Raw genomic sequence first — 20,856 nt, 5'->3', positions numbered from 1 at the left:
AAACATACATCTCTAGTACCGTCTCATATATCTGTAATTGTCATTATTTATTGTAAACCACTATTATGATAATGCAATTGTTTCCAAATATTGCATCTCCTTGTGTTGGATACGTAACACATGTTTTAATTGTGTTATATACAATTATATTTCAAATAACTTACATTGTACACCGACGCATTTTGAATTAGAATTTTGTATTGCTTCGGTTTTGTTCGAAAAATACTTTTATTAGTTTACACAGTCATGTAAAAAAAGGCATACTGAAAAATTCTAACAAGTCTTAGTTTGATATACTTTTAAAAAAAAAGAAAATCTAAACAGTTTCTCAAAAATGAAGTCTTGATTTTATTAATCTTTAAAATCTGTATGAAATGGATGCTTGTGATTCATTCATTATGTATTGAAAACAGACGCATTGGTATGCCCTTACTTTTCTACATTGACTAGAGATAAAGGAGGAAGGTTGAGATCTCATAAACATGTTTAACCCCGCCGCATTTTTGTGCCTGTCCCAAGTCAGGAGCCTCTTGCCTTTGTTTGTCTTGTATTATTTTTGATTTTAGTTTCTTGTGTATAAATCGGAGTTTAGTATGACGTCCATTGTCACTGAACTAGCATACATTTTTAAAGGGGCCAGCTGAAGGACGCCTCCGGGTGTCGGAGTTTCTCGCTACATTGAAGACCCATTGCTGGCCTTCGGCTGTTGTATGCTTTATGGTCGCGTTGTTGTCACTTTGACACATTCCCCATTGTCTTTCCCATTTTTAAATATGTTGGTATTATTTTACTCTTAAAATAATAAAATCGAGGAAACATGATTTTAAAAGAATTGAATATGGTGCTGATTCTGACGTTTGAAGAGGGAAAAAAATCCCTTAACCTAAGTCAATTTAGAAGTAATCAGGTTCTTAAGAACATTCATTCTGTATTCAAATGACTCTGGTCTTACAATATATGCTTTTTATCAGGATTGTTGTATCCACATTCCACATTTACATTCTCAATTGTTTTCTTTTTAAACACCGCTTTGTCTAATGCGTTTCAGTTGTCTCTCATTTTTGTTAAGATAAATCCAAGCTTTTTCATTGTAGGTTTCCAATGGCGATATAGACAAAGAGAAATTGAGATTCGGACAAAGCATTGAAAAAATAATTGCAATGTTGTTTTTCAATGTTAAATTGTGATCATCCTGAATATGTTTTTTTTAAATATCACTAGACTGCGTTAACATCAACTAGATTAAAAAAAATGTGTTTTATAATCACATTATGTAATCAAAATAAAAACAAACAAATGTGTGAACAAAAAAAGGCAAACAGACAAAGCACATAAGCAAAAACAAAAGACAAGAATAAAAAAAATACCAGGGCACAATAACTTAAACTTCTATTTCTTGGTTTATTATTACTGCCTTATTTAGCTAATTTGTAAATTTGTAAGTGTTATCATACTTTTTTTCTAAAAAAAAAAATAACAAATACTACAAACTTGATCTCTTCGATGTTTTGACGAAGAGAAGCATGCTATTAATTTCATATGAAAACGTTCTGGTAAATGTGAATAACAAAAATACCGAACTCTGTGGAATATTTAAAACGGAAAGTACGTAAGCAAATGGCTAAGTCAAAAGCTCAATCTCATCAAATAAATAGATAACAACTGTGATATTCCTGACTTGGTTCGGACATTTTCTTACGTACAAAATTGGTGGATTAAAACTTATTATATAGCTAGCTTAACTTCTCACTTGTATGACAGTCTTTGTAGAAAAAAACTAAATATAAAAATATACAAATAAATTCAAATAAACGGAGTCAGAATATAGTGTTATCCTTTGTTTCATATTAAAACAAATATTGAGTTAAGCAGGCTATAGAACTTTTGAGCAAATTTTATTAAATGTGGATATGTAAATGAATTCCTCGCGTATCAACCTATATTCATTTATCTTCTGGCTGAATAGAAAACGTCACAGGAACATGTATACTCTCTGTATATGATATATAAACCTAGATCAGATAAGTTCAGGAAAAAAAATATAAGGGATTGATGTGCAGCAAAGAATGATACTTTAGAAAATGAGTTTTTAAGCAAATGCAAATACATCGAGAAGACAGTAAAACCCTATTTGCCGACACAAGGAATCTATTGATTAAGTTTATTGATGTTTTGGAGGGCTGACAAGTCCCATGCTTAATACTCGAGCATGTTCATGCTTTAATGGCGGCATTTTCCTATGATCGATTGTTTTTTTTTCTTTGATCTTTAAAATTTTGGCTAAATGTACGCATTCGCTTCATGAAAATTTAGCACAACTGTTTTTTTAAAGAATCAGTATTGTAATTGTTCTTTGCTTTGACATTACAGGGTAATCACTATTAATTTCTTTATAGCTGTGTGTATCACATGCTGGTGTTAATACTCTTCATACATGTATGAGGCTAGAACAAAGACGCTATGAAAGAGAGAACTAGTATTTATTGATAATTGTTTGTTTTACGTTCAGCGGCAAATATTTCCTAAATGTTCATGATGAAAACTTAATAATAACCATGATTATCAATAAGTATGCTGTACTAGGGATCGACCGGAAAGATGGACTGGACATTTGAAATGCCGCTGGAAAATAAGGGTAAATTTGATAAAAATTTAGCCTTACAATACGTCACCTACATATACGGTCCCACAAAGGGCCTCGGTGGCCTAGTGGTCCACGAAGTTATTACTGTAATCACTAGCCAGTCATTACTGAGTTCGAACCCCGCTCGTGCAGGTGCACTCGACTTCAATCTTAATTGACTACCAATGTCAGTTTTCTATCGAAGGCAGGTATTTTTTCCGGGGACTGGTTCCCCTCCACAAAAACATCTGCCGCATTGGGATTTGGATAATAGGATAGACGAATGCTCAATGTTAGACTTTTGTTACGGACGTCCGTAGAATCCTTACCAATATGGAGCGTCTATATAACTGTTAGGGGTGTATAAACACGCGGCCACGTCCGGTATGATGTCTGTCCAATATATCCTCATTTTCCAGTGGCAGTCTAAATGTTCTGTTCTTCAATCCGGACGATATCCTTTTTCAGGACCTACTCATTTATTAATTATTTAACTTATATGATTTTTTGCCCTGGACATGCATGAAATATCTGCCACTGGACGTAAAGCAAACTTCAATTAATCAATCAAATTCACTTTTAAGCAGATTGTTTTAATTTACGAAATAGCTAGTCACACTTTAAAGTAGTGAAGCAAAATGCTTTAAGATCATAGATTGCCTACTATTTATTGTATATCTTACATACATGTACCAGACGGGTAGTGTTGTATTTTCTATTTAATGTGTATTTTTACAAGAGAAAATAAAGTTCTGATACTGCATTGACCGATTCTATGAACTGGACTTTTGATTTAAAGTGCTTGCACAAGTGTTGCACTGTTGAGTGGTCGAACTAAATTGCTAATAAGGTGTCGGACAAATGGGAGGAAGATATAATGTGATGTCAGGATAGCCTGTTTATGTATGTTCATCAACATAATTGTATTTGTTTTGAAGTTTCAATCGTAATATTGTTAATCTTTAGTTCAAATCATTTTTGGCGGCTTTTATAAAAAATCAAAGTATTCTTTGGCGTCATTTAAAAAAAAAAAATTCTTTTGAAAAAAATGAAATAATTAAGAGGGTTAACCCATACACATGTTTGAGGTACAGCTGAGGTATTGGGATAACGAGTATTTTATATTAACGATTAAGCTGAGAAATGTACACCTTGTCTGTCTATCCATCCGTCAATATTTCTGTTCCATACCACGAGGGAAGATTTTTAAAATCGAATTCAAAATCTTGTATGCAAGATTTTTAAACAAAGAAAAAAGAAGATGTGGTAATGGTTGACAATAAGAAAACTCGACCTTCAAATAAGACCAAAAGACACAGAAGTTAACAACTATGGGTCACCGTACGGCCTTCAACAAGTAGCAAATCCCAAACCGTATAGTCAACATTAATAAAGGGCTGCGCTTTAGCGCATGATACGCACGTTGCTCTTTTAACTTGTCTTTTATGCTTTAAATGAATTTATGTGATCAACTAGAAAAAGTGTGAGCCCTGTCAAATACCCCCCCCCCCCCCAAATAATAAATAAAAATGCACAAAAAAAATGCACTATAAAGGTCAATAGATATTAAGAATTTATCAAAGTTGCATAAAATTTGGTGAAAGTGTTAGTTATTGTCCCAAAATTGAAAAATTCCCCATTTTTTTAAGCATAAAAATTCATAACACGGAAATGTAAAATCTGAAATTTATAAAAATTGAAAGGGAGATTACATCAATACATTGTAGATATAAACAATTCACCAAAGTTTCATGGACATTGGTGAAAGCCTTTTTGAGTTATTGTCCGAAGTGTTGAAAATGCCCCATTTTTTATAAATAAAGCCCCATAAATCCAAAACTTAAAATCTGAAATTAATAAAAAAAAAAAAAAACGAAAGGGAGCTTACATCAATAGATATAAACAATTCACCAAAGTTTCATGGACATTGGTGAAAGTCTTTTTCAGTTATTGTCCGAAGTGTTAAAAATCCCTTTTTTTATGAATAAAGCCCCATAAATCTAAAACTTAACATCTGAAATTTATAAAAATTGAAAGTGAGCTTACATCAATATATATAAACAGTTCACCAAAGTTTCATGGACATTGGTGAAAGCCTTTTTGAGTTATTGTCCGAAATCCAAAACTTAAAATCTGAAATTTAAAAAAATCGAAAGGTAGCTTACATCAATAGATAAAAACAATTCACTTAAGTTTCATGCAAATTGGTGAAAGTGTTTTTTAGTTATTGTCCGAAGTGTGGACGACGGACGGACAGACGGACGGACGGACGGACGGACAACGGTATACCATAATACGTGCGTCTAAAAGACGACGGGCGAATACAAATGAACCAAAACGACAACTTTTCTTGCTGTGTATTGGAGACCTAATGGTGGTCTTCTGATGTTTTCTGCTCTTTGGCCGTGTTGTTGTCTGTTTCCCCCATTTCCATTCTCGATTTTGAATATAAATCAATTCAAACGAGAAAACTAATGGCCTAATTTATGTACAAAATAATGAACGAAAAACAAATATGTAACGCAGCAAAAAACAACAACAACCGAATTACAGGCTCCTGACTTGGGACAGGGACATACAGAATGAGGCGTGGTTAAAAAAACAACTCTCCCCTTAACCTGGGACAGTGGTGCAAAAGAACAATACAAGAACTGTGCAAAACAATAAACAGATAACGCATATGATCAACAGCATAAAACAGCAACCACTCAGTTACAGGCCCCTGACTTGGGACATGCACTTATAAAATGTGGCGGAGTTTAATATATTAGCGGGCGCCCAACCCTCCCTCTTATCTTGGACAGCGGTGTAACAGTACAACACCAGAACAAAGTTTAACTATAAAAATATACATATGATAGTGAGGTCGTTTCGAAGTTAATTTTAATTGAAAAAAATTGTTGCACAAAGATAGTTTTTATTGAAAACTTTCAATCATACGCGTAATGTTTTTAATCTTTTAAATTAATTAAAATTTGTGGCACAAAGTAAGTTTTTATCGAAAAACCAGTCATGCTTTCGCGATGATTTCAACAAAAAATACGTTATTATTAAGTAAGATAACCGAAAATGGCGAGGAAATAAACTTAACCAATGAAGAAAACGTTTAGTTTATTTTAAAAATAGTGGGTGTCATTACTTAATTAATAGAATTTCAGTTGAAAATTGGCGCAAAAAACCCACTAAACCATTGAAGGAAACGCTAAGATTATTTCAAAAATATTTTTAGTCAAACAAATTAAGATAGATGTATGGCATTTCTATGAAACCAATCTATATTCCAAAATTATCTCCAGTGTTAACTTTACAATGAGCGCGAACCGTGAATTATAATTTGTAATAAAAAGAGAGAAAAAAAATCAAAATAATTTGATAAACATCTTTTTGCGCTGGAATTTCAACAAAAATTGATATAAAGGTAAACTACGTATTTAATAAATGCACTGCATAGTGTACTCAATACAATCAAATAGTCTTTTGAAAACATATGTATTTAACAGTGGATAATTTCAAATATTGTAATAATGTATAATTAAAATTTGTTCGTCGCAAGTTATCTACTGGTAATATATTAACTAGAAATCAATTTAAAGTGTCAATCTGTCGTTTCAATACAATATGATAAAGCAAGAATCGAAGGTAGCCCACGTATTATAGAACAGATGTTACACCTTACTGGGGTATAAAATGCAGTAGTTAAGGACAGCAAATTCAAAACGGTTGTCTTCCAGTCACATACACTACAACAACAGTCCAGAAACATCTCATCCACCATGAAGGTTTTCGTTATACTGTGTGCCTTTGCTGCTTGTATGTTTGCTGCCGGTAAGTTTCTTGTAAAATTACTTTTTTTTTATTCATTTCATGAAGTTTTAAAGTATTTTTTAAGATTTATATTCAAATTTATCGATTTCAACTGATATTTTAGTTTTTAACACTAACTTTTTCAAACGTTTATTTGCAACTGTCTTAAGTCAGGAACCTGTTCGGTGTGAGCCACGGCTCCGTGTTAAAGCCGTACTTTGGCCCGTAATGGTTAACTTTTACAGCACTCATACCACATCTTCTGATTTCTATTTAGTTCTGATAATTAATTAAATTTAATTTTCAAATTGCTACGCCAAAAAATATTTTTTCGGAGTTGATATGGTTAAATTATTTTTCTTTATATTTTTTTCATAATTCATTGTTTCGTGAAAGCAACTTATATTAGGCAACTTATCTTTCGATTATAAGTATAATGGAGAGAAAGCTAGCATGCAATTTTTAAAACTAAACAAATTAAAAGCTATGATAATTAATATAATCATACAAATAATTGATTGATTGTTAACGTACAGTCACAGATATTTCATTATAACCCAATGCATATTAATTCACTAGATGTATTATAATCGCAATGAGTACCAGAAAAAGTTTGAAAAACAAAAATCAATCATGTTTAAATAGTTATAATTTACTAATAAAGGTAGATATAATTTATCTATCAATGTGTCCCGTAATTACATTTCATTAAAGTAGAGAAAAAATGCATTTAAGAATTGAATGCTTCTTTTTGTAACTTTTTGTGACCGAAGTACATTTTGTATGAAGCGTGGAAGTGCTACATTCTAAAAAGGTAGGCACGGTCAACGCTTTTACAACCCTATGAAGTTACAAAAAGAAGCATTCAATACTTATAATTACATTTTAAAGCTAGGATCATAAAAACACGATTTTTATCAAGTTTTTATTGAATTTACCTATGTACTTTATTGTGAGACATCGTGTCATCATGAATGTTTTATGTTTAAAACATTCTATTTATGAAAAACTATATTCGTAAAGTCTATGTTGAATCAATTGTTTATTTAATTTTCGATATCATCTCAGTACTAAGTAAACATGCTGCACATTGGACATCTCATACTCATCGATTGTCACGTGTCATTATTAACGTTAATTTGTGTAGCTTTACAAATACATGTAATGTTTGTATTTTTATGTTTATTCATATGACGATTTTTTCCATTTTTGACAGAAAAAGAATGGTCTGAAATTGATAATTAAACTTTATAAGTGATCGGATATCTGCGATTAAAATGATTAAAACTTTTAGTTTTAGTACAGTTAGGTAAAAAATTTAATAGAAAAAGAAGCGAAATAAATGAAACTAAAAACAATGTATTAAAACAATGAATAACAATCATCCATATTGAATCCAGCAGACGTTTAACAAATGTAATATTGTCTTAATTTACAGGAGATCCAGTTCCGGTGGTTGAACCTGCTGTGATTGATCCTCCTGCATTGGAGAAAAGCGGTACTAATGATACGTTTATAATTCAAGAAGGTGCAAATAGCACCGCTTGGTTGTATTTGTAAAAAAATATTTAATACGTTTGTGTCAAAATTATCTTGCATGGTTCAAATGAAAAGACAAATTTTACATTTTTTTATTCAATACGCAAGGTCATATTTTATCGTATGTCTTGGGGTTTATTTTCTCTTTTCTCATCGTTAAATATATCTATGCATTCAATGTGACATATGATAAATGACATTAATTAAAACTATATCATACATAGTTTCGTTTATTTCATATACTCTTTAATCATGTACATGTATGTCTATTCTTTGTAAGATATGAATTTAACAATATCATATATATCTTTATATTTTAGATGCCGTTGTGGTTCCGGACGCGCCAGCAGTAGCTGTGGAAGCCCCAGTAGAAGCAACAGAAGAAGGTGTGTATCGATTGATTTAATGTGGTACCGAACACCTTGATTAAAATTAATTTGGATCGTTTATTTTACATTTTTTTTATTTTTTTTTACAAAATATTTATTTAACCTTTTGACAAAAATATATAACTTTTGATGATTGGGAAGCTTAATATTTCCGTAACAATACAATGTGATTAAAATGTTTAGCTGATTTCACAGTGTTATCTCCCTGTAGTGTTAGGTACCACCTTCATCAAATGGTGACAATCTCAAACCTGTTTTAAGAGTCGTCTTGGACTGATTCAATCTCATTATGACTTTGACCTGAAGACATCTTCCTATATCTAGGCATACAACCGTTGTATTGTTTGATTAAGAGTTTTTTCAACAATTGTGTGTACAAATCATCCAGTCGCGTTCATTACAAACATTTGTGTTGGGGCACATACGTTTCCTCGTATATTATATCGTACACAATATGCAATAGAAATGCAAATGGGAACGGTAATGTATTAAAGAGACAACGATACGACGAAAGAGCCTAAAACAGCCGAATGCCACCAATGGGTCTTCAACACAGCGTGAAAAAATTCGTATACGGATTTCAGCCTTTTATGTTATTATATTATTATAATATCTACATTAAATTATGAAACTTTAAATTAGTTCACTATGTCCAACCTAGACCTTTCTCGCTCATTGTTGATTTTACATATATAATTTAATATTTGATAAATAAAACCACCGATTTTTTATATAACCGAATGTAAATAATACGCAGGTTTATTAATTTTAGCTATGTTTTTTAATGATTCGTGCATATTAGTTTCAGAACACCAATTCAATACCTATCTATAATCAGCTATTTCTTTTTTTTTCAATATTAACAAGTTTTTTTTAAACATTTTACCTTTTTTCTATTAAGTTTAACTTCGTATTAACTATATTTGTTCTGAATTGAACATACGTATGTCAATCGTTTTCAACCAATAATTAGTTTCCAATTATAATACCATCGTTCGGAAGGCAAGTACTACTAAAATAACCGTTCGTTTTCTGGCAATCTTAAATAAGTATACTAGGGAGCTCATTAATTCACAATTTGTAATGCAAAATTATGGACAAGTACTTTTAGGTTTTAAATGGTCTATACATTTTTTCTTCAACAAAAGTTTAATTTGTTCATGTAAGGCTTTACAAAAGTACTATTATTGTCGAGGAAGGGCAAGGGCGACTTTTATATGTTCTATATTGCAGTGGGTGAATTGATGGTCTGAATGTACATGTGTGGGATTAAATTTATCAAAATTATCCTTTTGAATTAGTTCATTATCAAATATCTTTTAATTTTAGTCGCCCCTGTGGCTGTCGAAGCGCCAGAAGAAGCAAGCGAAGAAGAAGGTGTGTATTGTATAAACTTAAAAATTAGTATCAATCTCAAACCGAGGCTTATAAACGTCTTAAATTTGCAAGCAGACACCTTAGTTTTTGTTCCATGTCTATAACAGATAACATTTCTGACTTGATATTCTTTTAGGTAGTCTTATTCCATTTTCTGAAATATATAACCTTATATTTGATAATTATGGCGGTGTAAAACTTAATGTTTATTTGTCTATACATATAACTATTATTTTAATCAAAATTGGCATGCATCATATCCGTAAAATATGCCACGCAATTCGTTACTTTTTGTAGTACTATCCAACAAATAAAAGTATACTTAATATGCTTCCAATGGTAGTTTAAGACTCTTAGTTTTGTTTTTCGTAAAAAAAAATTCTCGTTTGAATTATTTAATATTTTTCTTGTCGGGGCCTTTCATAACCGACTACACGGTGTGGATTTTTCTTTTTGTTGAAGGCCTATAATTGCTTACATTGTACTACCACTGCATTTGAAGTCTGGTAGATGGTGCCTTTGGCTATTATACCACATCAGTGTTTGAACTGTCTCTGTATCTGCCAGGAAAGTGAATTATGAATTTGTAATTATTAGAGTTCTTTTTGTCCTTTATACTAATAGTTGTTTAGTTGATGATAATACGTCAGGGATGTTCTGAATAAAATAAGAATGCAAATGAAAAAATAATTTGCTTTGTAATTTATTTGTTGATTTTACATTCATAGACAAATATTGATTTAATTTTGATATTCAGACGGTGACAGCAGCAGTGAAGAACAAGACGACGAAGAGGAAGAAGAAGAAGGAGATAGTGAAGAGGAAGAAGAAGAAGAGGCAGAGGAAGAGGAGGAGGAAGAGGAAGAAGAAGAAGAGGAAATAGAGCAAGAAAGTGCAAGTCAAACATCTGCTGATAATAGTGATGTAGTTGAATAATCTTCATCATAGAGTACTAGTTGTGATACATTAATAACTAGCGCTTATAAACATGCTGCGACTCAGTAAAACATATATATTAAAAAATAGATAGACATTTATTGTTCAATTTATTAATAAATTATGCAACCACATATAAAACATATTGTTGCAAATCATATTATATACAATATAGTAAACCGACCGTGCTAGTTCTTCCCTGCTGCTTTTCAGCAAAGGGGAAATCTTGATTTCATACATGTTGAAATTACCAGTATCAAATTGTTAAAGATGACGCTGTCGAGGTTCGAATACGTTATATAATAGGAAGATGTGGTAAGATTGCCAATGAGACAACTTTGAACACAGATTCAAAACAAAGCGGCGTTTAAGCTCTGTTGTTCTGCTGTCGTTTGCGTAAATGGAATATCATAGATATAAGAAGATGTGGTATGAGTACCAATGAGACATTTTTTCATCGAAGTAACAATTTATAAAAGTAAATCATTATAGATCACGATACGGCCTTCAACGCGCAGCTTTGGCTCACACCGAACAGGAAGCTATAAAGGGCCCCTAAATCATGTCTATAACGATAATGTAATTAATGTATGCGCAACCGTCAGAAATGACATCTTCCAGGAATTCTCCTCCTCGAGAAAATATCGCTACCAATCAAAATCATGTTATTCTAGTAAGAAGCGCTAAAGTTCTTGAATGGTTGTCATGGATCTACTAGTATACCAGATGACAACACTTGCCACTGTTTATATATATATACTAAAGTATATATCTAACCATATCAAATAAAATATTTTATTTGTTTAAAAGAGGGGCGAAAGTACCGAAGGGACATTCAAACTCAAAAGTCGGAAATAAAATGACAAAGCTAAAAAAAAAAAAAAAAAAAGAAAACTAGACAAACAAACTACACATTTTACAACATAGAGTTCGATCACTGCATTCAACTCTTTAATTCACTTATTACGTAGTTCTGAAAAGTTTTCATGGCATTTTTTAGTTACTTAATGAATTTCTGCGCAATGTGAAGCATATTTAAGAGTTAATTCAAAGCCTGGTCGGCTCGAAGTCCGATGTGATGTACCCTGATTCAATGCCATTTCTTGTGACTCTCCACAAATCCGGCTCAACGAAATGAACTGAAATGATTGCCAATAAGATGGCAATTAACCAGAGTTCAAATGATGTAAAAAAGCAAGTACACATGTACATGTATGGGTAAAAATACGACCTACGGTAAACTTTACCCATACAGTATATAATAGAAAGAAAAGAAAAAGTATATGGGATATAATCGGCTTCAAAAGAAAACAACTGGAAAAATGATAAACAATTTAAACAAAAAAACTAACGTCTTAATTTATAACTGAACAATTTACGGAACACACATATGACAGCAGGTACCATATTTTAGTCTTGTTATATGCATGTAACAATTGCCACTGGACGTAAAATACAAATAATTGAATGTAGTCACTAGGTAACTAGTAAAACAAACATTTTCGATGGGATCAATATTTTGCATTTAAAATCGTAGCCATCTGTTGTCATACGCATACATTACTATATCAATACAACTGTGTCATTTTCTGTATTTAAACAGTGTACACTTCGTTTAAAACATACGTCGTAAATATCAACAAAAAAGTCATTTTCATAAAACAAAAAGTTAGATACTTACTTTTTTAATGCACACAAAAAAGATAGCTAGCATCGTGTTTGTTAATAACGTCTTGAGTCTGTTGGGGTGTACTGATTGATACTTTGTTTGGGAGAACAGGATTTATGTGTAGGTTGTAATTGGTTTTAAATATGCTTTCATTTATTTAGAGAATACTAAGACTATGTATTGGATACATGATACTTTTCTAGTTTGAATTGACATGTATTCTAAGATTGACCTGATGAGTTTTGCTCATTGTTGAAGGCAGCTTTGACCTTTTAGTTGGTTACATGTATATCTCCGTCTCTTTTACTCGGTAAACATATGGCTTGATGGCATCGGTGTTACACCATTATTAGTAAAGATGCAGGAACTTACTGCTGATGTAAAAAGACCGGCATTATTCTTAAGAATCTCATACCCGGTATTAAATGTAGAATGTGGATGCATAGAACTATTATATTATGCCAACAATCTACACCCCGTATAACCCCGATACAAATGAATCCGGATGTTGACGCGTTCGAAGCGATAATCAGGACAACATTTGGGATGACAACAATTTCTAATGCCTCTCTGGAACTTATTTGAGTATATATAAATATGTCAATGTACATGTTAGTTTATTTATTCAATTATACAGATGTTGTAAGTTTTAGATATAGTATAAAACGTTCGATAAAACTGCTCGATGCAAAACGCACATACATGGTGCAATTTCATACGGTTTATGATATAATCAATGCTGAATATCTTCTTGTGCATACGCCTTTGCGTATTAATATCTTAAGCAATACCAAATAACTATACATTGACTTACTACGTGCCTTTAAATGTACCCTAGAACTTAGAATAAACGCAATATCATGCAAAATAATTTTTTTCTTACTGTATTGTTCGTTTCAACAAATGTGTCGCGTTCGTTGTGCGTTTTGAAATAATCACTGTACAGTTCGTTGACAAAAACCGTCACTAATCACTTTCTTGTCAAGGGTTTCGAGATGATGTCGGCGACCGTTTTTCTGTATTTTATTGTAAATGTTTATCTGTTAACTTAGTCAAAGTAGTTGAACTTAAAAAATATCTGTCATACAAAGCCAAAATTGAAATATTTAACCAGCGTACATCAGCATGGAATGTTTCTATTGAAAATTAAGACTTTCAATGTTATTCCAGATGAAATGAACAGTTGATTGATATATTCCAGAGGAAATAAAGTTTCAAAAAGTATAGTACAGTCATTAAAACTTTAATGACTTCCTTTTCACAATTTGAGGTTCTTCCAAATGCCGATGTTGGTCCAATTTCGCCTAGACGAAAGCAGACATCACACCACATCTTCCTATATCTAATAAATGTAGGAGCCGTTGCACTTAAATTGCCGAATGCCACGATAAAACTAACGGATATTGATTTATAACTTATGAATTATGTATTAAAGAAGAGAAAAAGACAGATCTATAAAACCAATGTACTACAGGATCCTGACGTTGAACCGACAAAAAAAAGTGCGGAGGGATTAAACATGTTTGCCCCCAACCCTCTCCTTAACTGTCTCTCCTTAACCTAGAACACTGGTGTAACAGCACAACATGATAAACAAGTTCAGTTGTAATTTGCTAAACTCAAAATCTCGGTACAATGCACAAAAATCATATACATAATTGTAGTAACTGATAGTTAATTCAAAGCGAATTACAACTAAGAAGTAAATCATGTATCTAAATTGTTAATCAGTATATCCTACGCTTTTAGGTAAAGACGTAATAAAACGCATGAACTTGTGCAATGCCAAATATACACAGTATCGAGAGGATGTACATTATTATGAGTTCTCATAAGTGTGCATATATTGTAATAATGTTACAAAGTGATATTTTCATTCAACAGGTACAGCGAAACTTTCTATATTGTGGCCATTTTTTTTTTATTTATGAAATAATTTGGTGAAGGGTGACTGGTATATATACTATTAGAAATGATCACTTTGGTCTTTTCTGACCGGCAGTAAAAACTGACCGAAGTTGGCCACCCGTTTAGTTGTGTGGGATGTAAAAGTACACAGTCACGTCCAGTCCGAATGGGAATATAAAATCCAATGTCTCGTGTAAAGAGAGTACCACGCTAACTACACTGTACGAACCCCTGCAAAATCTCTAAGAGAGGTCCATAAAGGGCCTGTTGAAAGGCAACATTTGTGTCCTTATTCATTATATATCATTTTACCCAGTGGCAGTTCAAACGTCCCTGACGTAATTCCGAATTAAGGTCCTCTTTCCAGGACTTACATGTAGTATGTGTTGCTACTTTGTGCTTATCCTGAACACGCATTACATATTTGCAAGTCAACGTCAAGCAACCAACAATCAGCCATTACGTACGCGTGTAATGAATAAATAAAAGGGTCCATAAATTGTTCAGTACCAACATGAAAGAAAACACACAGCAAATGTCTGAGGTTAGGTTGATGATTGATGCTTTGCTCAACCCATAATTTACCGATGACGCCAAGGGTAACTGGGGAATATAAATATGGTCCCTGTGGTCTTCTGCGAAATAAATCAAAATTTGAATGAAATGATTATGGTTGGGTATAGACTTTATAAGGTGCTTATAATAACCAGAATGACCTGACCAATCATTTAGATTTTTGCACCACAGTAGAAAGACTGTAATGTTCGAGGAATTTAAGCATAATCTGTATACCTTAAGAATTAAACAAACACAAAAACATAATTGAAGAAAGCAAACCAGGTAATATTAAGAATTGTCTCTTCGTCTTTATATCTTCACATTAAAGTAACTGTATTACTATTGATGGCTATCAGTAACATATAAAAAAGAAGATGTTCATTGTATACACATATTCTTTAGCCTTAATGTAACTCTATTGTAATTTATGACCCGCTAGGACCAGCATCTGAGATTCAGGCAAAAAGACTTAACCTATAATCCATTGATTGTTTTTGATTGCTTTCTATATCAAAAAGAAGATGTGGAATTGAAACAGCTCTTTGCAAGAGACCAAACGATTCAAAAATGGACAACTATAGGTCACCGTACGGCCTTAGACAATGAACAAAGCCTACACCGCTATAAAACACACCGAAATGACAAATGTAGTACAATTCATACGAGAAAACTAACTGCCCAGTTTATGCACAAAATAGTGAATAAAAAAATATATATAACTGCTGAGTTACACGCTCCTGGCTTTAGACAGGAACATACATAATATGGCGGGATTAAACATGTTAGCGGGCACCCAACCCACCACCTTACCGTTCATTGACTTTCGTATCTTAAACATTTTCAAAAATGCTATCAAATTAGAAATCGGACGTGTGTATCTCTGTATGCTTAGCCATAGTTGCACCTGTTGAGTTATTGTATTTTCCTACCAATTCACACTTTCGTATACATGAGGATTTTTTTTACATGTAAAAATTTCCTCCAAGAGTTTTTCGACACTACAACGGACATTATGGGTTGCTGTCTGCATGTAATGTTGGTAAATTATTAGTTTCAAACATGCCTATTGGTTATAATCATATCAAAGCATAATTTAATACATGCGAAAATCATTGACAAACGCAATATTGTGTCAACGAAGCGTACAGTATAAAAAGGTGGATTGACAACGAAGCGTACACACCATGAAAATAAAGACACTTCAAAACGTGTATTTTTTTTTTGTTTCTAGATACAACATAAACAAACGATCTTTATAAGTTTGTTAATTTATACTATGAAGTTTTCAAAAATGTATGTTTTAAAAACTATGAGGTACGAGAAACATTAAGTTTTGGATGTTTAAAAATACCAAGCACGTTTTATCGTTGATATCGTCGTGCGTTTTTGATGTTTCAATTTGTATATAAAAATGTCACATTTTTTAAAAACCTTTTAGCCACTGATGAGTATTATGGCAAAGAATATATAGGAGTAAAATATCCGAAGAATAGATATTGGATTGTCTTTAAAAGTATGAATTATTTACTGTCTGAACTCAGTGTTACACGGTGTGTTCGATTCGAACGCGTCAACGTCCGGTTTCATCTGTATCGGGGTTATACGGGGTGATCTACTACTGTCAAAGTTGAAAATGATGTTAAACACCAACAATTAATCAATCAATCAGTTTGTACAAATACTGTGTTTATGAAAGCATCAGCATTATGTTTTTTAATTTGACAAATAAAACGTTTAGATGTCTCAAGCAGAGAAATATCTCATAATTTCTAAGATACCACCAGTTAATACTTTTAAATGTATAGAATGAATGAAATTACGTATGGATTTTATCACTTTCAACTGTCATTTCTGGAATAAAAATCTGTCTCCATGCAGAATGATGTTTTCAAATTATATTTAATGAATGGCTATTATTTATTTTGAATCTATTGAACCGTAAAACTAAATTTTGACTCTTCACATTGAATAATCCGCGAAGCGGATTATGTAAAATGTTAAGAGTCAAAAATTAGTTTTATGGTTCAATAAAATCAAAATAAATTATTGCCATTCATTATAAATAAATTTCTATCAAAAATAAGTTTCAAAGAACTTTTTATATTATTCATATTAACAATAATAACGTACACACATGTTGGCGTATGAATACACAACGTCAGAGTGGGCGTGTCGCCATCAACATTGACAACATTGAAAATAAAACTAATAATTTAAACCAATCAGAAGACAGTTAATACACCAAATTTATTTATATGTTATTGCTATGATCATAGGATAAATTTTATGCGAGGTGACTTGATTGCTGCAAGATTGTATTTTTTTTCACACATCACCCTTTTGTGTATGTTTATGACCGCAAACAACAAAGCCGGTCATTCTTTTGAATTTCCCCGAAATTTTTCTATTAAAGGTCTATTTAATTATGTATCATGGGGAGGGACGAAATTTTGATAAATCGCAACACTATCCCTATATGACACTTTTAACGTGCACTTTATTCAAATACACCTGTAATTAAGTTTGTAATGGATCTTTGTATATTTGGAAGTCCATGTATACAAGGAAAAATGACCACCACAAAGGAACATAAATAGAACCTATGCAAGATATAGACAATAACCGTTTAGTGTCTTTAAATATCATCTGTATTTGTACTCGGCTCAAAACAGGTGTAATAGCTCGCTAAAAGCTCGCATACACCTTGTTTCCTAGCGTCGTACAAATACAGCTTATTTAAAGACACTAAACAGTTATTGTCTTTATCCTGCAATTAATTCTGTATATTATTTGTGTTTTGAAAGACACAAAAACACATGTGTTGCATTTATTTTTTATTTCAAATCCCTCAAAGGCCCGTGTAAAAATACGATACAGTAATCACACATTCAGCTGAAGACAGGTTCGCAAAAAAATAATCTGGAATGGTCATCAATAATACATCGCTCTAGGTGAATAATTATATCTATTTTAACATATCAACTAATTTCAACAGTAAAAACAAATAACAAAACATTGTCCAATTTGAAACAGGAGTGTACGAGTTGTCTTACGCTTCAGACTCGACATGCACTAAACATTCATGCTGAAATTGACATGGTTGTTTTTGTTACACAATCATACACATTCAAGGTTTGAAATCGATAGTTGTCATCGTAGAAAAGACTGCTTTTCAAGTGTGTATGTTATCAACAAATTGGTGTGATTCTTATTGCTGTGAAGAAATGTTTGAAAACAAACAGAATGTATAAAAGTAATCGTTAATTCACAATTGATACGTCATTGGAATGCGATTGCAATACACATTCTGAGGTCACTCAGGTTCATACAATACTCAGTCCGGCAGTGGGCGTCGTTTTTTTTTAGCGATATCTGTATAGTATACAGATACAGCATAGCGATATCTGTAGGGCTGTATCTGTATTGTGGAACACCCAATTGCTGGATAAACGGTAAAAAATACCACTTACATATTAAAATCACAGAAACGCACCTTCTGTTTTAAACGTCCTACTTTTGAGTTGTTGCTGCTATCCAAAATCAATAAAAGTTGTGGAACAAATTTTATCAGAATCATTTGGTATTCCATGAAATGATTGTTACCATATGACAGTCTTGAACATTAAAAATAAATATTATATAAACGACACTGATAATTTTGATTGTTTGGTACAGGTTGGTTGCCACTGCGCAACACAGTTTAATATAGAACACTATTGGGGAAACATAGAACTTTTTTGTCAGAAAACACTGTCAAACATCCAAACATACTAGCCCCACTTATATGTGTCCACACTTGTTAGAAGTATCAATATAATCTGTCGATACTCGTTTGCAAACGAAAATCCACAACACAAACATTTGTCATCGGAATAGACTTACAGTAAATATTTAATATACATTTCCAACTGGACGTTATGCAAAACAAATTATCAATCATTTAAGAATGGCTAAGATGTACTTTGATAGCCTCAACAAATATTCGTTAATGGGTTGTGAACAACCAAAAAAATACTTCTTATGCCTTAACGTGTTAAGAATAACGAGCATATTATTTACCAGTCATTTACTCTTGCTTGACATAGAATTAGAAAATATCAAAGTCGTTTATTTAAACCGATCGAAGACCGACTTGATGTCGACGTCCTCATGTGCTATGCGAGACGAGCAAGACACCACTGATACGGTAGTATACGGAAATAATCTGGACTTGAGTTCTGGACCGAAAATCCAAATAAATAGAACAAGGTAACAAGAGAAACCATAAACAGAGTCATGCATGTCTGTTATTCAGTCAATGTAGAGAATATTGTTTTACACTTAATTCTTCCTCTTTTTGTGTATCATGTTTCAGATTCGAAATTTTGTAGCTTTCAATGTAGACTTAGTTGTTTAGCATGCAGGTATATAACCAAACGAAATATGTGGCTTGTGAGTATTACTAATGCATAACTTTAAACTTTAACATTGTGTAAAATCATTAATGTTTTTGCAAGTAAGTCTGATTGGGCCATTCTGTAAAATTATTTATATTTTTGGCAAGTAAGTCTCTTTGGGTCTGAAATTTCATGTTCAAATAACGCTCATCTGAATTTACCTTGTTGTCTTTAGTACATGTAATTATTAACCTTTGCTTGGTATCATTTAATTTACTTGCTAGATTTTTCTAATCCCAAGTGTGACTAGATACAGAAATAATGTCCTCTCTCGATCTCCTTCTAGCCGACAGTATACACCTTTTCAAAGTGGGGCGTCAGTTTGGATGTGCTGGCTGCTTGAAATCGCAGCCACATTCGATGCCTCGTGTGACGAGAATGTCATATTCTTAGCACTTTAAGTACCATTACTGCAACTCTTTGAGGGATCCGTAGGTGACCAGTTGTAAGGCTAAATTTATTTTCCTATCCAATATAGATACCCTCAGTTTTCAGCGGCATTCCAAATTTCCCTGACTTTTTTCGGTCGACCACTAGAACAGGACTTATCGATAATTGTTGTTATTGTTAATAAGTTATCATCCTGAACATATATGAAATATTAGCCACTGGACGTAAAGCAAACAACAATCAATAAATATTAGTTTTTTCTTTAACGTTCATGTTCTAGCTTCATATATATGTTGAGTATTGACAAAAAAGGGACGAAAGATACCTGAGGGATAGTCAAACTGTTCATGTGATAAGAGCAGCTATAAACAAAAATTAGATAGTGGTAGTCAACGGCCTGTAAGGACCTGGATAGCTTTCATAGCAAAGGACTGAACTGATTTTATATAAAACACCAAATCAAATAAAATCAAATATTTCATTGTCATATAAACTTTAAAGTTTGTGACCAACATATATTAACACAATAAACACAATAAACATATATACATACATATTAAGGTAGATTGATGGTATACCGCTATCTTGGATTGTACAATCACAGTACAAAATCGGTCTACTTATTTGCCTAAATCGGCAAATTTGGAGACAGATTTGCAATTCAATGGTTAGAAGTTTTTTCTGTTTAAAGAAAACTTGTTAATTAATTGAACTATATAAAATATTTTAACTTATATCATTTTCTTTGGTTTTAAAATCATTTCTTTCAAATGAGCCATTTAAGGGGAGATAACTCTTTTAGTACAAAATTTATACTTGGCTAATAGGGAATTTTTTTATATTAACTTGTAGCAAGAAAATAAGTTCGGTGACACCATGTTTTCTTTTTATTTTCTTAAAACATATTATGAAACCTTTCTTCTCACAATTTATTTCAAAATTCTTTCTCATAGAATTTTTTTTATGCACACTTATGTGTTTTTTCATGAACAAACTAACCAAAATTTTGCAATTTTCAACGACTCATAGCTTGAAAAATAGCACGGTGACCCATACCTTTTATTAAATTTTTGAAAAGAGCATAGTAAAATCTTCATTTTGACAAATTATGAAAAAATTCTGTCTCAAAAAATATATACTGGTGATCTACCTTAAACATACACAATAACAACAGTATCAAAATTTATAACAACAAACAAGCTGTTAAGAGTCCCCTGCCCTCAGTTC

At 32.2% G+C, this 20,856-nt stretch overlaps 2 protein-coding genes across 10 annotated transcripts in view; both read left to right on the top strand.

The window, feature by feature from the left end:
• Positions 1–20,856, top strand: part of LOC134711167 (uncharacterized) — a 431,307-nt gene that overhangs the window by 183,777 nt on the left and 226,674 nt on the right. The gene's annotated exons all lie outside the window — the stretch shown is intronic.
• On the top strand, positions 6,310–10,765 carry LOC134711172 (histone H3.v1-like). Its single transcript, XM_063571630.1, has 5 exons — positions 6,310–6,448; positions 7,866–7,925; positions 8,287–8,352; positions 9,685–9,732; positions 10,490–10,765. Exons 1-5 carry the CDS (start codon positions 6,397–6,399, stop codon positions 10,666–10,668), a joined length of 405 nt encoding a protein of 134 aa, XP_063427700.1. The 5' UTR covers positions 6,310–6,396; the 3' UTR covers positions 10,669–10,765.

Source organism: Mytilus trossulus, chromosome 3, assembly GCF_036588685.1.
Source record: "Mytilus trossulus isolate FHL-02 chromosome 3, PNRI_Mtr1.1.1.hap1, whole genome shotgun sequence".
Lineage (NCBI taxonomy): Eukaryota > Metazoa > Mollusca > Bivalvia > Mytilida > Mytilidae > Mytilus > Mytilus trossulus.
Note: the sequence above shows the minus strand (reverse complement) of the source record. Positions and strands in the feature narration are given on the sequence as shown.